Here is a 16425-nt window from a genome sequence, read left to right as displayed (position 1 = left end):
AACTGCAGTAGCCTTCTCTATTAGGAGTTTAGTGCCTGATCCTGTTCTTTTTACATTGTTCTGGACTTTTTCCATGTTTCCTCTTCATAATTCTTTTTGTCCCTTTTCTACAGCCTCCTTCTAAATTGAAGTATAGGTGACTATGGAAAAGAAAAAAAAGGTAGAATGAGAATTCCTTACCAATAGTCCTTCTGACATTGTGGCTTAGCCCCTACCTTCAAGCCCTCTAGCATGTATTAGTGCTGCGTACTCTGCTCAGACCACTGTCCTAGGATAAATATTTCTAGGTTGAAAAAAATGTAGGTTAGAATTTTGTAGCCCAGGCCCAATGGACTAGCTAAGGGATGGACACTTTTTTTCTTGTTTAAGATTATATGTCCTTTTTAGTTTAGTTTAGTTTTAAGGAAACTTCTAAGAAATTCAATAGTTATAATTCATCATAATTAGTAAGTTTTAATTCTACCAGCTGAAGACAAATTTTATTTTTCATTTGTGACTTTTGTTATGGTGAAATGTTTTCCTTTAGACCTTGCTTATAACTGCTTTAACTTTCTTAAAACAGAAAAACAAAACACTCCTTTGGACTGGCAACTCTTCGTATTTTCTCCCTACCTATAAAAGCTTGTTTTAAAATGCAAGTCAGAGCAAAAAAACATTCATAATATTTGAAACACGATAAGAAAAAATGTAACTCCTAGCCCCTTTCAGTGAAAATACTTTTAACATTCAATATTACTCAGGAACATAGGATTGTGCAAGAGGACTCTACGAGTGGGGAAAAATATCTAGTAGATTATCTTCCTGGCTATAAAAAAATCTCTTGCTAAGAAAAAGAGCCTAAGTCTTTGTCATTAAAAAAAAATTACAAAATAATAAAAACCCTCAATTCAACATGGGGGACTAAAAACATGTTCCTAACATAAACTTTAATAGGAAATCAAAATGTAAACATGTCATTAGGCCAAAGAAAAGAATGACGTTTATCTGTTGCAAAGACTTTTTTTTTATGTTTTTCATCACACATGTAATATATTCCCATTGTGAAAATCGTAAACATTATAGAGATACGTAAAAGGCCCCTAATCCTATCCTCCATATATAATCACTGTTAAATTTGTATAATATGTAATTTTTTTCTGAGTATATACAGATGTTTGTTTTTCACAAATACAGTTTTGCTAGACATAGTTTCTAAAATTAATTTTAAATAGGTAATATAAGTATGTGATACAAAATTAAAAGATACAGATGGATATAGCACAGAGTAAACCCCCTTCTACCCCTGTCCTAGCCATGCAGTTTGCTTTCCTGGAGTAAACCATAGCAACTCATTTCTTGTATTCTTTTCAGAGATCTATTGAGTATATAAAGGCACATATATTTTAGTACAAATATATCTATATCAGTACATACAAATTTGCTTCATTTGTTTTAGACACTAGATTTACATACCAAACAAAACAGAAAAAAGAATTTTGTCCTCAGGAATTTACATTCTAGTGGGAAGAGACAAAGATTACCCTTTAAAAAAAAAAGATATATATATGTATGTATGCACATATATATATGTGCATACGTACACACATATGTATTGTGAATAAGTAATACATGTACATAGTACAAAATTCAAATGACATAAAAGACTATATAATAAAAGTAGGTCTCCCTTTTACCTCTTTCCCCTAGCTACCTAGTTTCTTCCCCCAGGAGTTTTCCTAACTAGTATAATTAGTTTAGTGTATATTCTTATAGAGACATTGTATGCTTATTTACAAAAAACAAACCCATTGCCTTCAAGTGGATTTCGACTCATAGCAACTCTATAGGACAGAGTAGGACTGCCCCATAGGGCTTCCAAGGCTGTAAATCTTTACAGAAGCAGACTGCCACATCTTTCTCCTGCAAAGTTTCTGGTGGGTTCAAACCACCGACCTTTTGGTTAGCAGCCAAACACTTAACCACTGCGCCACCAGGGCTCCTCTATGTATATATAATCATAGCAGTAATATATACTTTTTCCTACTCCCTACCTTCATGGTACAGAGCCCTGGTGGCCCAGTGGTTAAGAACTCAGCTGCTAAACAAAAGGTTGGCTAGTTTGAATCCACCAGCCACTCCTTGGAAACCCTAAGGGGCAGTTCTACTCTGTCCTGTAGGGTTGCTATGAGTCAGAATCGACTCGACGGCAACGGGTTTTGGTTTACCTTCATGGTAGCTTTCTATTTGCACTATTCTTCACCTTGATTATTTTTTCATTTAACACTGTATGTTGGAGATCATTCCATATAGAGCTGCCTCTTTCTTTTTTATGGTCACCTAGCTTTTCAGTGTATAAATCCGTTTGCCCCCAGTTGATTCCTACTCATAGCAACCAGATGGCAGTGGGTTTGGTTTTCAATATATAGATGACCTATAATTTAACTTACCTGCTGTTGAAGACATTTAAGTCATCTCCAGACTTTTTCTGTTACAAAAATTGCCTTGTACAAATATCATTTTGACCACTTTTGAGTATATGTTTACATATATTTGTAGAAATGAAATTGCTGGGTAAAAGGGTATATACATTTTCCCTTTTGATAGATATTGTCAAATTATTCTGCATAGAGGTTGTACCAATTTAGACTCCCGTCAGCAATGGATGAAGGTGCTTGTTTTCCCTACCAACCCTGGGTATTATCAAGCTTTTTTTTAAAATCAGTTATTTAACACAGAGCTTAAGGAGAAAAGAACATACTTCGTAAACTGTTGCTAATTTGATTTCCTTAATGCTATTCTTCCTGCCATTAAAAATTTGCCATTTTATAAAATAACTAAATTTGTTTAAAATCCTTAGACACTGAATTCACATATATTAAACATTCTTTTGGCTATCTTGTTTCCAATATTGATTTGCTCTAGCTAATGCATTTTCATAGGTGGGATAGAGATCAGCTTTTTAAGTCTACATTGGAAATTATGAATTAACAATGGCTAGATTGTTGTGATTTTATCATATCAGAAAGTGAAACAACAGGTGGTATTTTAATATTGGTTTATAGTACAAATTGAAATACTGCCCCTGCCTTTTTTTTGAGAAACAGTTACGGGATTGTTTTTCTCATCTAAGTGCCATATACAGTTTTTGGGAAATGAAACATTAGAAGTGGGTTGGTGATAGGTATTGGGATCTGGCTAGGCTTTGAGAAACTTTTGTTATATTGTCTGGAATTTGCCTTTTAGTTCAAATGTTGAAGGAAAATATTGACTAATTCCAAGGGAACCCTGTGGTAAATATTTTAGTATGCTTAAAACTACCCACTCATCAGAAAAACAAAACAGGATCCATACCTACACCATACACAAAAACTAACTCAAAGTGTATCAAAGACCTAAATGTTCAGGCTAAAAGTATGAAGTTCCTGGGAGATAATATAGGGACAAAACTGTGGGACCGAATTTTCTTTAGAAATAGTTTATCAAACACAACTACAAATACACAAACAACAGAAGACAAATTAGATAACTGTGACTTCCTAAAAATTAAATACTTATGCTCATCAAAAGACTTTCAAAAGACTAAAAAATGACCCTACAGACTGGGAAAAAATCTTTGGGAACAGCATAGCTGATAGTGGTCTAATCTCTAAAATATATAGAAAACTTCAACAACTCAGCAACAAAAAGATAAATAATCCAATTAAAAAGTGGACAAAGGGCATAGACGAACAGACACTACATCAAACAGGACATTCAAGCAGCCAACAAACACATGAAAAGATGCTCTTAATCATTAGCTATTAGAGAGATGCAAATCAAAACTACAATGAGATACATCTCACCCCTGCAAAAATGGTACTGATCAAAAAAACAGAAAACAGCAAATGCTGGTGAGGTTGTGGGGAGATTGGAACCCTTATCCACTGCTGGTGGGATTGTAAAATGTTACAACCACTATGGAAAATGATATGGTGCTTTCTCCAAAAGCTAAAAATAGAGATACCTTACGATCCATCAACCCCATTCCTAGGTATATACCCTAGAGATCTCACAGAAGTGACACGAATAGACATATGCACACCTATGTTCACTGCAGCATTATTCACAATAGCAAAAAGATGGAAACAACCAAAGTACCCACCAATAGAAGAGTGGATAAACAAATTGTGGTACATACATACAGTGGAATACTACACAGCTATAGGGAATAATGATGAGTTTTCAAAGCATAACATAGATGAATCTGGAGGACATTATGCTAAGTGAAATAAGTCAATCACAAAAGAACAAGTATTGTATAATCTCCCTTTTATAAAAAGGCAAGAATAGGTGTACATACAGAAAGCAACATTCTTTGGTGGTTACCAGGGATGAGAGAGGGAGGGAGTGGGAACCACACTCTAGATAGTAGATACTTATTATTTTTGGCGATGGGAAAGGCAATACTGAATGCAGGTGAAGTAGTTGTATCTATAGGCATATGTATGTACACATTTGTGTGTGCTTCGTATGTATAATAAAGCACATAGGGGGCACAGTTATAGATACTTCCTAGACATAACCAAACACCTCGCAGGATTGATTTACTGAGTTTGAAGGCTTAGGACCATAGTCTCATGGGACAACTTGGTCAATAGGCATAACATAGTTTATAAAGCTTACATTCTACTCCCTAGTTTGGTGAGTAGTGTCTGAGGTCTTAGAAGCTTGTGAGTCGCCATCTAAGATACAACTATTGTCTCTACTCATCTGGAGCAAAATAGAAGGAAACCAAAGACTCAAGAAAGAAGCTAGTCTATAGGACTAATAGCCCACACAAACCACGTCCTCATCTATCCTGAGACCAGAAGAACTAGATGGTGCCTGGCTACCACTACTGACCATTCTGACCAGGGACACAATAGATGGCCCCAGATAAAATGGAAGAAAAATCTAGAACAAAACTCAAACTCTTGAAAAAGGCAGACTTAATGGACTGGTAGAGACTAGAGGAACCCCCGAGACTGTCACCCTGAGATACTTTCTAAACTTCGAACTGAAACCACTCCTGGAGGTCACCTCTCGGCTGAATAACAGATTAGATCATAAAATAAACAATATCACCAGTGAATACTGGGCTCTTTTAAAAAATCATTTATCTGAGACCTAATGGTGGACATTTACCCTAAAGCAAGGATGAGAGAAGGTGGCTGAGGGGAGGGGACAGAAGCTAAATTAATGGAAATGGAACAACAACCAGAATGGAAATAATGAGAATGTTAGAAATAATGAGAATATGTATAGAAATTGTTAAATGGGAACCTAATTTGTTGTGTACACTTTCATTAAAAGCACAATAAAATATTACTTAAAAAAAAAAAAAAACTACCCACTCGTTAAGACATTCAAACTGCTTCACTAATAATTTGCATATTATCATTGTCAACTATTAGCAATAAAATTGGTATTTGGAAAGAAATAAATAAAATTGGTATTTGGAGATGAAACCCTGGACACAAGACACAAAGTGATGTTTGACACAAACTTTAATGCTCACAGATGTTTGTAGTAGGATGGTAGAGTTCATTGGTGAAAAGCATGGGCTTTGGAATAAGAGAACCTTGGGTTCACTAGGTGTGTACTTTCCTAGGCCATATATAAAGTAAGTTAATAGTAGTAGTACCTACCTCCTTGGATTGCTGTGACGATTAAATGAATTAATATAAGTAAAAGGGCTAGCATAGTGCCTGGCATGCAGTAAGTACTGAATAAAATGGCACCTCTTAGTATCATAACCAATCATACTTCTTAATATCATAACCAGTCATACTTATTTCTGGCTGATATCTGTCAGGCCTTACTCTTTGAGAAGCCAAAAGTCATGTTAGTTTACATGCAGAAAAACCCTGAGGGATAGCATTCCACTGGGAAAATTAAAATGCATTTTCCATTTAATCTTTATTCATAATCTGATTTTCATTGTGGATCAAAAATATGACATGTATACATGAGTGTCGGGATCAGATTCTTGTAGTTTTCTTATCTAAAATATTTTTATTAGAGTTATAGTTTCTAAGAGCCACCTGTCTTATCTCCTTATTTCTAATCTCCAAATCTCACCTTTTTAATGGGAAGAATGATTTTGCTTATTTGAGATAATATTGAGAGAGATAACAAATAATGCCAAAACCAAAAGAGAACATCCATGAATGATCTTTGAGGGCCTAAAGTATATATAAATCACATTTTGAAAACCACTCGTACAAACATGTTACCTATAGGATGGTTTCCTTCATATTACTTTGCCTATGTAGTTTTAATCCTCTATAAACAAAACTATTATATTAGGTCAGGTAAAAGAATGAGAGAGATCCTCTAACTCTTAAGTGGTATCTAAGTAACTTTCTTCTTTTAGATTTTTTAATAAAAATAATGTTTTACATCAACACAACTTGACCATAGCAAAGTCATAGAAGCTTCACAGTCACATCCAGATTCCCTGAGGGACCAAGCTACTGGGCTGAGGGCTGGGGACCATGGTCTCAGTGGGCATCTAGCTCAATTGACATAACATAATCTATAAAGAAAATGTTCTACATCCAACTGTGGTGAGTAGCGTCTGGGGTCTTAAAAGCCTGCCACTGGCCATCTAAGATACATCTACTGGTCCCATCCCAGCTGGAGCAAAGGAGAAAGAAGAAAACCAAAGACACAAGGGGAAGATTGGTCCAAAGAACTAATGGACCACAACTATCACAACCTCCACCAGACTGAGCCCAGAACAACTAGATGGTGTCCAGTTACTTCTACTGACTGCTCTGGCAGGGATCACAATAGAAGGTCCTGGACAGAGCGGGAGAAAAATGTAAAACAAAATTCAAATTCACCAAAAAAAAAAAAGACCAGGCTTGCTGGTCTGACAAAGAGACTGGAGAAACCCCAAGAGTATGGCCCCTTGACCCCCTTTTAACTCAGTGCTGAAGTCCCTCCTGAGGTTCACCCTTCAGCCAAAGATCAGACAGGTATACAGGGCCTGGTGGTGCAGTGGTTAAGAGCTTGCCTGCTTACCAAAAGGTTGACAGTTTGAAATCACCAACCACTCCTTAGAAACCCTATGGGGCAGTTCTACTCTGTCTTATAGAGTTGCTATGAGTTAGAAGCGACTCGATGGCAATGGGTTTGATTTTGGTTTTTACAGGACCAACAATAATACACATGACGATCATGCTTCATGATTCAGTCGTGTATACGAGACTAATGGGCACACCAGCCCAAAAGCAAAGATGAGAAGGCAGAAAGGGACAGGAAAACTGGATGAAAGTAAACAGGGAACCCAGGGTGGAGAAAGGGAGAGTGTTGACACATCATAGTGTTGGCAACCAGTGTCACAAAGCAATTTGTGTATTAACTGTTTAATGAGAAACTAATTTGCTCTGTAAACTTTCACCTAAAGCACAAAAAAAAAAAAAAAAAAAGAACAATTCTTTGAGACATATGGTGAAAAAAAGTTTACTCCCAAATCATTAAAATATTAAAAGATTTCGGAAAAAATTTTCAAAAAATATTTTGATGTGCTTCTAACAATCAGAAAGTTAGGCATAAACGATAAAATTCTTTTGTATTTATTTTTACAGGTTTCCCTTGGAATTTCACATTTAATGTAAAGTTTTATCCACCTGACCCAGCACAGTTAACAGAAGATATAACGAGGTAAATAATAAATTAGTAGTTGAATATGTAATTTTCATCATCATAAACTCTGGGAATTTCCCTATGCAGAATTGGAAAAAATGACAAGCTATTAAGTAGTTAACTCAAGATAGAAAGTTTCTGGTCATTTTAAGGCAGGCTTGCAAATAAGTGAGCCTGAAAGCCGCAAGTATCTGTGACTTGCTGGTAGAAATTGGCAGAGAAATTAGCTCTGCTTATCTTGGGTTTTTTGCCAAGCTGTGGGCAGGGCTGCTATAAACCATACTACCCTCCAAAGACACAAATATAGTGGTAAAGTAAATAGCTCCAGCTGCTTTTTTTCTTTTTTTTTTTTAATACTCTTTCCCCTAGGCTAGAAACTTCAAAGTAGGGATCAAAACAGCTAAAATCTCTATTTTATTGTTCTTATTTCTTCCTATCTCCCCTGTATATAATTAGGTACATGATTCTCATGAACTGAATCTTCCTCAGTAATTTTTTAGTTTCTTAATTTATAAGATAAATCTTGTACTCTTTAAATAAAAGTCTACTGGTTTTTTATTGGGCCTTTATTGGGATTCTTTAAATTTCTATAAAAATTCTATAAAAATGTTAACAAAGAAAGAAAGAAAATTAAAAAGCAGCATATTAGAAAGAGTTCTACTCTACATATTTGTACCCATAGCATCTTGCATGGAGCCTTACACATAATAGGTGCTTGGTAAATGTTTGTTAAGTTGAACCATTAGTTGTCGAGAAACTTGCTTTCTAATTCTGATTTTGCTGTCAACTATTAGATTTTGGGCAAATTCACAGTCTCTGGGCTTTGGTTTCCATAACTCTAAAATAAGGGAGTTGACTAAATTCTTAAAAAGTCTGATTGTTAGGTTCTGTGAAAGTCTATACCATTTTTTAAAATTATTACTCGTTGTCTAGTCATCCTTAGTACATTCTTGAAGTTGAGATACAATATGTCTGCTTAAAAAAATTATTTTGGTTATTTCCTTTTCATGACATATTTGTCTCTTAGTGTTACTACTTACTCTTCTTTCTTCATCCAGATTTATTATGTATAAAACAAAACAAATCCCCCCAAATCTTTGAAAATAACCAATGTTTTAGAGGAGTTTAAGATTCTTGTGACTTGTGTGGCACTGCTCTTTTAAAAAAAAAAAAAATGTATATAGTAACTAATTATAGATAGCAAAAAATATTGTTAATGCATATATTATTCAACATCTCACTATGGTTAAAGAAGGCTATGATTCTAATTAATAGAGAATTGTCAGTTTAATCACACTTCCCAACTTTCTTGACTGGTAAAACAGTCTGAACTGGTCAACTCCGTCAGTTAGAACAAGTGCTAAGGAGGCCAGGGTCATACGTGTGAACGTTCTGACAGAGAAGTGTCTATTATACAGTTGAGGCATTCAGTTGATGTTTGTTGAACCGAGCTGTTCTAACCCCAGTCTGAACAGTTAAGCACATAGGTAGAATTACGCTTACAAAGTGGCTGATGATAATGTGTAGAACGCTGCCTGCAACTTAGCCCATCTTGGAGGAAAATACCCCAAATGCCCATATCCAGTGCATATGAGTCAATAATATCATCTTTGTATATGACGGATGATATCTGCACATTTGGCAAAGCAGTGTGATAGACAAAAAAGAGCCTACTTTTGGAGCCAAACAGCTTTTATTACTGTCTGATATTGAGCAAGCTAAGCCTCTGAGGCTGCCTTCTCATTTATTGTCTGACAGTGATATCCACCTCACAAATTTGTTGTGAAGATTAGATGAGATAATTTATGTATATATGGTACTTTATACGCTATGTATTAAAATACTAATTTCTTTACCTCCTTCAGACTTTTCTTAATTTTTCCTCTTTTCTTTCTAAACTACTTTTTTGTTACAGAGTTCAACATAGTTATAGTTTTTTTTTAACTTTTTATATGGAAAAATTTCAAATATACAGAAAGGAAGAAATGCAGTAAACAGCTATATACCCACCACCTAGATTTAACGATTGTTAGTATTTTATATTTACTTAGTATCATTTTTTAATCTCTCTTTCCTTTTTTCCCCCTCTACTTCCTTCTCTCGTTTCCCTCTTTTCTTCCTTTTTCTCTTACACATGTTGTTATTGTTGTTGCTGACATGGTAACATCTTTTCTCTTTTGGCTGTAGATATTATTTGTGTCTTCAGCTTCGGCAGGACATAGTTGCAGGACGTCTGCCCTGTTCCTTTGCTACCTTAGCATTGTTGGGTTCTTATACCATCCAGTCTGAGCTGGGAGACTATGACCAAGAACTCCATGGTGCGGATTATGTTAGTGATTTTAAATTGGCTCCAAATCAGACCAAGGAACTTGAAGAGAAGGTCATGGAACTGCATAAATCATACAGGTGAATATGGCTCCAGGGTTTGTTCTGTGTTTATTTTGACAATAAATTTAAACCCTTGACCTGGTATTGATTCAGTCTTTGCCTTAGAGGGAGCATGATGTGGTAAAGTCAACCTGAGTTCAGTTTCCTCTACTGTTTGACTTTGGGCAAGTTATTTAAACCCTCTGAACCTCAGTTTTCTTGTCTGAGTAATGGGAGTTATGCTGTAGGTTGAAAACTAAATGAGGTAATATATATAAAGCACTTAGCACAGTGCTTGGCACATAGTAGGTGCTCCATAAATGGTAGCTATTATTATTATTGCCATATTTTTCCCCCAGATTTTAATCTTCTTATACTATATTAGAGTCCCTGAGTAGTGCAAACAGTTAATGCAATTGGCTGTTAAATGAAAGGTTGGCAGTTTGAGTCTACCCAGAGGTCCCTCAGAAGAAAAGCCTGGTGATCCACTTCCAAAAAATCAGCCATTGAAAACCTGTGGAGCACAGTTCTACTCTGATGCACATAGGGTCACCATGAGTCAGAATCAGCTTGACAGAAACTGGTTTTTTGGTTTTGTACTCTCTTAGGTGCCTTGAGATCATTAGAGCAAGGGTTCTTAATTAGGAATCCATTTACCTGTGGATGGGTTTTAGACAGCCCATGAAATTCCTGAAGATATTTTTAAAAGTCTTTATGTGAATATGGGACAATGTGCATTTCTCCTGGGAAATGTGCTTTCCTCAGATTCTGAAAGGGGTCTAGGATTCAAAAAGAGTTTAGGAGCCCATTGCATCAGAGGAAAAGCATTGTTAATGTACTGACATGATAATCAATACTTCAGGCTGTTTCAAAGGGAGAGGTAGGAAGACATTTGTTCTCTTCATTTGTCCTGGTAACTCTGCCCTGCTTCCTGCTTCCCCAGTGAGCTTCGTTTATTCAGGCTGACTCCACAGAACAAACTGAAAATGTTCAGAATGTTGGGGGATAGATGAGTGGCCAACAATTCAGTAGTCATTAATTCATCCAAATTATCCAGTTTATTAAATTTATTGGCTATTCTGCTTTGTTCACAGAAACAGTTAGTAAGGTTGGGAGGTATCATAACACAGTGATTAAGAGCAAGGGCTAATAGTCACACTGAGCTGGGTTGAAATCCTAGCTCCACTTGTGACCTTGATAGTTCACTTTTCTGAGCCTCATGCTCCTTATATGTGCGTTGGCGACCATTACCTCAGAGCAACAGGGTGATAGCTAGGATTAGAAAAGGTATTATATGTAAAACACTTAATACATGTCCTGCACATAGTAAAGATTCAGTAATGTTAGCTAGTACTAAAGTGCCAGAATAATGTTTCTTCCTACCAAACATCCCAATTGTTAATTGAGTGACACGTTACAATTAATAGCTAAATTTTACAAGCTGCCTTAACTTATTAATGTGAATGTTTGATATTGGGTGTGAGTTAGTACCCTGTTAGGTTAGCATACATTAGGTTACCAAACTCCAAAGGGTCACACTGCTCAAAGAGAAATACAAAAAGTGGTCTTGGTAGGCTTGCTATGGGAGTAACAAATGTTCTGTCTAGCTGTTGAGCCATCCTTTTTTCTTTGAGGTGGTTCCAATAGGACTGCATGGATTGGGATACTTCAAATAAGAGAGCTTTAACTCAAGGTGCCTCAATTCTGGATGCCTTATTGCCCCTGTAGGTTTAGGTACCTCACTCATGAGAACCAAAATAAGAGCTACTTTAAAGTCTACAACCTACATAACAGTAGTCTTAAAAGAATCATTCAACTCTCATGGGATCACATTATTTCCAAAGAGAATTGCTATGATTTGCTTTTCAAGTTGGGGCCTATACATCCCAATGCACTGATGTCTGGGGCTTCTAAATACACCATTTTCAATTTGTTGATAATTGTAACTTAAGGATGTTGTATTGTCTTTGGATACTTTTAAAAATACTTCTACTTCTACTCTGATTATGATTTTTTTTTTATTTATAGACACACACACAAAAGAAAGTAGTGGAATGAAAAAATCAGTGAAAATAATTTGATTTGTTGCAATGGCAGAATTGTAGGGGAATGTTCTTTTTACTTCTAATAATTTTTATTAGTAGTAGTATCATCTTTGGACAATCAGTAAAACAGTAAAAGAAAGTATTTTACTGCTGCCATATAGTGTAACAGCAGAAAATAGTTATTAATTAAACAAGTGATGCCAGATTATGATTGATACCTTAAATGTAACTCTGATGACAATTTTTTTAAAATTGTGCTTTAGGTAAAAATTTACAGAGCGAATTAGTTTCTCATTAAACAGTTAATACACATATTGTTTTGTGACATTGGTTGTCAACACCACTATGTCAGCACTCTCCCCTTCTCGACCTTGGGTTCCCCGGTTCCATTCATCCAGCTTTCCTGTCCCTTCCTGCCTTCTTGACCTTGCCCCTGGGCTGGTGTGCCCATTTGGTCTTGTGTACATGGTTGAACTACATGTGTTATTGTTTGTTTCTTATACGACTGTCTAATCTTTGGCTGAAGGGTAAACCTTAGAAGTGACTTCAGTTCTGAGTTAAAAGGGTCACACAAAAAAAGACCAGACTTACTGGTCTAACAGAGACTGGAGAAACCCAGAGAGTATGGCCCCCGGCCACCCTTTTAACTCTGATGAATTTTTTAATGGTTATTTGATCATAACAGAATTTCATATTTGAGAGGACTTCATATAGTCTTAACTGGCTTCCAACGCTTGACTCTCCTTTATAGTATTACTTCATAATCATCATCATAATTATAAGCAGCTAATTATTGTTTATCTATTATTATGTGTCAGATACCATGCTGAGCGCTTTATGTAAAGTATCACATTTAATCTTCATAACCACGCGTTGAGCTAGGCCAGTGTTTCTCAAAGTGTGGTCCATAGACCCCTGGGAGCCGTCAAGATTCCTTCAAGGGGCTCATGTAGTTAAAATTATGTTCATATAAGATGTTAAATGGGTGGAACACAAATCAAGGCAGTGGCATCAAACTGTACTAGTTGCATATTTTTCATCAACATGCAGTTGAAGTTAAAGTCCAGTTCACGTAAGAATTTCTTTAATGAAACAGTAAAAATTGTTAATTTTATTAAGTCTTGAATACATTTCTATTTAATATTCTGTGTGATTAAATGGGAAGCACATATAAAGCATTTTTGCTGCATATTGAAGTAATAGTTGCCTTGAGGAACAGCACTTGTGCAGTTGAATGTCAGCTGAAGTAACCACTTTTTTTGATGGAACACCATTTTTACTTTAAAAAATGACGCACAAACCATTGTTATTCCGACTTAGTTTTTGGTAGACATTTTGATGAAAATGAATGAAGTGACCACTACTTGAAGGAAACCACTGACAGTGTCTGTTGTCAATGATAAAATTCAGTCTTTCAAGATCATGTCAAGTGCCACCATGATCTTGATAGCTTCCGAATACTTAAAGACTTCTAATAACATTGCTGGTGATATTAATAAGTGTGTTTTTTTAATATTGTATAATGAAATGTGTCAATATTTCAAATACCCGCATAGCTCAGTGAGCCAGTATTTTTCCAGATATAGAATGCATGATGTTACAAAATAATGCATGGGGAGAAGATCTATTCAAAATGCAAGATAGATGTGTGGATTTAAATGTAACAGAGTACAAAAAGTTCATTGATTTTTTTCAGATTTCACATTGCAACTAACCTTTACAAAACTGTCCTTGTTGAGTTTTGGTGCAGCAGTATTCTTAATTATCAATCCTTCCTTTTCCAACTACATAACTGTATGAAATCAAATTTTCTTCATACTCTACTCACAAATCAGCATATCACAACAGACTGTAGAAGCAGATATGAGAACCTAGCTGTCTTCTATTAAGCCAGACAATAAAGAGATTTGCAAGTATATAAAACAATGCTATTTTTCTCACTACATTTTTTGGGGGAAAATATTGTTATTTTTTTGCAAAAAAAATGTTTTTCTGCGCTAACTAGGCAATAGATAAGTGGTAACTTTGGTGAAGGGTAGGACAGTACACAATTCTGGAGAAGTCAGCATAAGATCATGGAAGCTTCACAGACACATCCAAACTCCATGAGGGACTGGGCTGAGGGCTGGGGACCATGGTCTTGGGGGACATATAGCTCAATTGGCATCACGTAATTTATAAAGAAAATGTTCTACATCCTACTTTGGTGAGTAGCGTCTGGGGTCTTAAAAGCTTGTGAGCAGCCATCTAAGATATTCCACTGGTCCCATTCCATCTGGAGCAAGGGAAAATGAAGAAAACCAAAGAGACAAGGGAAAGATTAGTCCAAAGGACTAATGGACTACAACTACCACAGCCTCCACCAGACTGAGTCTAGCACAACTAGATGGTGCCCGGCTACCACCACCAACTGCTCTGATAGGGATCACAATAGAGGGTCCTGGACAGAGCTGAAGATAAATGTAGAACAAAATTCTAACTCATGAAAAAAGACCAGACTTACTAGGCTGACAGAGACTGGAGAAACCCCGAGAGTATGGCCCTTGAACACCCTTTTAACTCAGCATTAAAGTCACTCCTGAGGTTCACCCTTCAGCCAAAGATTAGACAGCCCAATAAAACAAAACCAGCTCGGGCAGGGACAAGAAGGCAGGAGAGGACAGGAAAGCTGGTAATGGGGAACCCAAGGTTGAGGGGGGAGAGCGTTGACATGTCGTGGGGTTGACAACCAACGTCACAAAACAATATGTGTATTAATTGTTTAGTGAGAAATTAATTTGCTCTGTAAACCTTCATCTAAAGTACAATAAAAAAAAAGAAAAATATGTTTTTCTTCTTAAAATGTAATAGGTTTATTATTGTTATTTTTTACAGAATTAATATTTTTAAATTTCTCCGTTTTAATTTCTAATTTGTTAAATATTGATAGATATAACCTACATAAAGAAAAACTCATTGGAGTTGGCAATAATTGTTTAGAGAGTAAAGGAGTCCTGAGGCCAAAAAGTTTGAGAACCAGTGAGCTAGGCAATAGGGCACAATAGTCTAAAGCATGGACTGTGGAGTCAGCCTCCCTTACTTTGAGTTCAGATTCCATTCCTCATTAGCTGTATGACTCTTAGCAAGTTACTTAAGCTCTCTAAGCTTCAGTTTTCTCTTCTGAAAACTGAGGGTGGTAATTTGAATTTTGTGATTATTAAATCAGAAAATTCATGTAAAGTGCTTAGCACAATGACTGGCATATAGTTAGAGTTCACATATTCGCTACACATATTCGCTACGATAATAATAATTCTTATCCACATTTTACAAGTTATGAATGTGGGTCTGGGTTTGGAAAACCACTCTTTGGAACTTAACAGAATTTAAACCAAAACAGGTGAGGCAACCTGAAAGGGCAGATGGATATGGTCCAGTTGATGTTTTGCTAGATATATGGATAGAAGTTGAGCAATAATGGATCTCCATGACTAGAAAATTTAGACGTCTGGCATCTTCACATTTACTTACTCCTTTTTAGAAAGATTGACAGTCCTCACAAACAGGAACTCAAACGATACTTAATTATGTCCGGTAACATGGTAATATAACTAATTCATAGAAATTTCTGCTGAGGCAGAAGCATTTTATTATGCATTGAAAAATACAAATACCACCTTGCTCCCCAGACAAATAGAAGATAGCTTATGTAAATGGAGCCCTTAGTAGTGTCCCTTTGCCCAGACAATGACTTTTATGCTATAATTAACACTTTATCGTAGCAAATCAAGCTTTAAAATTAATTGCCCTCCATTTATGGATACTAGGAAGGATGTAAACTTATCAGTTAGCCCCCACTTGATTATTTGAAATCATAGTCCTTAATTAGGAGATGTAACAAGCACTATTAAAAGTCTGTCATATAGTACTGGAACTCGTTGAATGGCACTATCCTGACCTCACTTGCTCAGAAATAATTAAACACATTGTTATTCTGGCTGTTATAATTTCTCTTTTTAATGAGCAAGAGTTAACCAGTGCCAAAGCTCCCTGGTAAGGTACTTTTGGAAGCTGTTGTACTTATTAGTAAGTTATTAGGTGTTATTGAATAAATTCAGTACAGTACCCTTAATGGTTTAGAAGCATTAATCTCTTCTTATAGCCACAACAATGGACTCAAATATACAATGATCATGAAGATGGTGCAGGACTGGGCAGTGTTTCATTCCTTTATACACAAGGACGCCATGAGTCGGAGCCGACTTGATGGTAACTAACAACAGTCTCTTCCCAGAGCTGGTTTGTTGTTACTTTCAGAGTTCTTAGAGATTTTAGGAAACACTTTGATCTTTAAACTTTTAAGTTGAAAATAATTTACATTTCA

The 16425-nt window shown here is 35.9% G+C and overlaps 1 protein-coding gene across 13 annotated transcripts in view; it reads left to right on the top strand.

Moving 5' to 3' along the window:
* EPB41 (erythrocyte membrane protein band 4.1) overlaps nucleotides 1-16425 on the top strand; it is a 214141-nt gene that overhangs the window by 115100 nt on the left and 82616 nt on the right. For all 13 annotated transcript variants that reach the window (XM_023732039.1, XM_023732041.1, XM_023732038.1 and 10 more), the window contains exons 6-7: nucleotides 7593-7668; nucleotides 9838-10056. In XM_023732039.1, the coding sequence (XP_023587807.1) occupies nucleotides 7593-7668; nucleotides 9838-10056 (295 nt within the window). The remainder of the gene's footprint in view (nucleotides 1-7592; nucleotides 7669-9837; nucleotides 10057-16425) is intronic.

Source organism: Trichechus manatus, unplaced genomic scaffold (genome assembly GCF_000243295.1).
Source record: "Trichechus manatus latirostris isolate Lorelei unplaced genomic scaffold, TriManLat1.0 scaffold00048, whole genome shotgun sequence".
In the NCBI taxonomy this organism is placed as follows: Eukaryota; Metazoa; Chordata; class Mammalia; order Sirenia; family Trichechidae; genus Trichechus; species Trichechus manatus.
The sequence above is the reverse complement of the archived record's forward strand: the minus strand, read 5'-3'. Positions and strand labels throughout refer to the sequence as shown.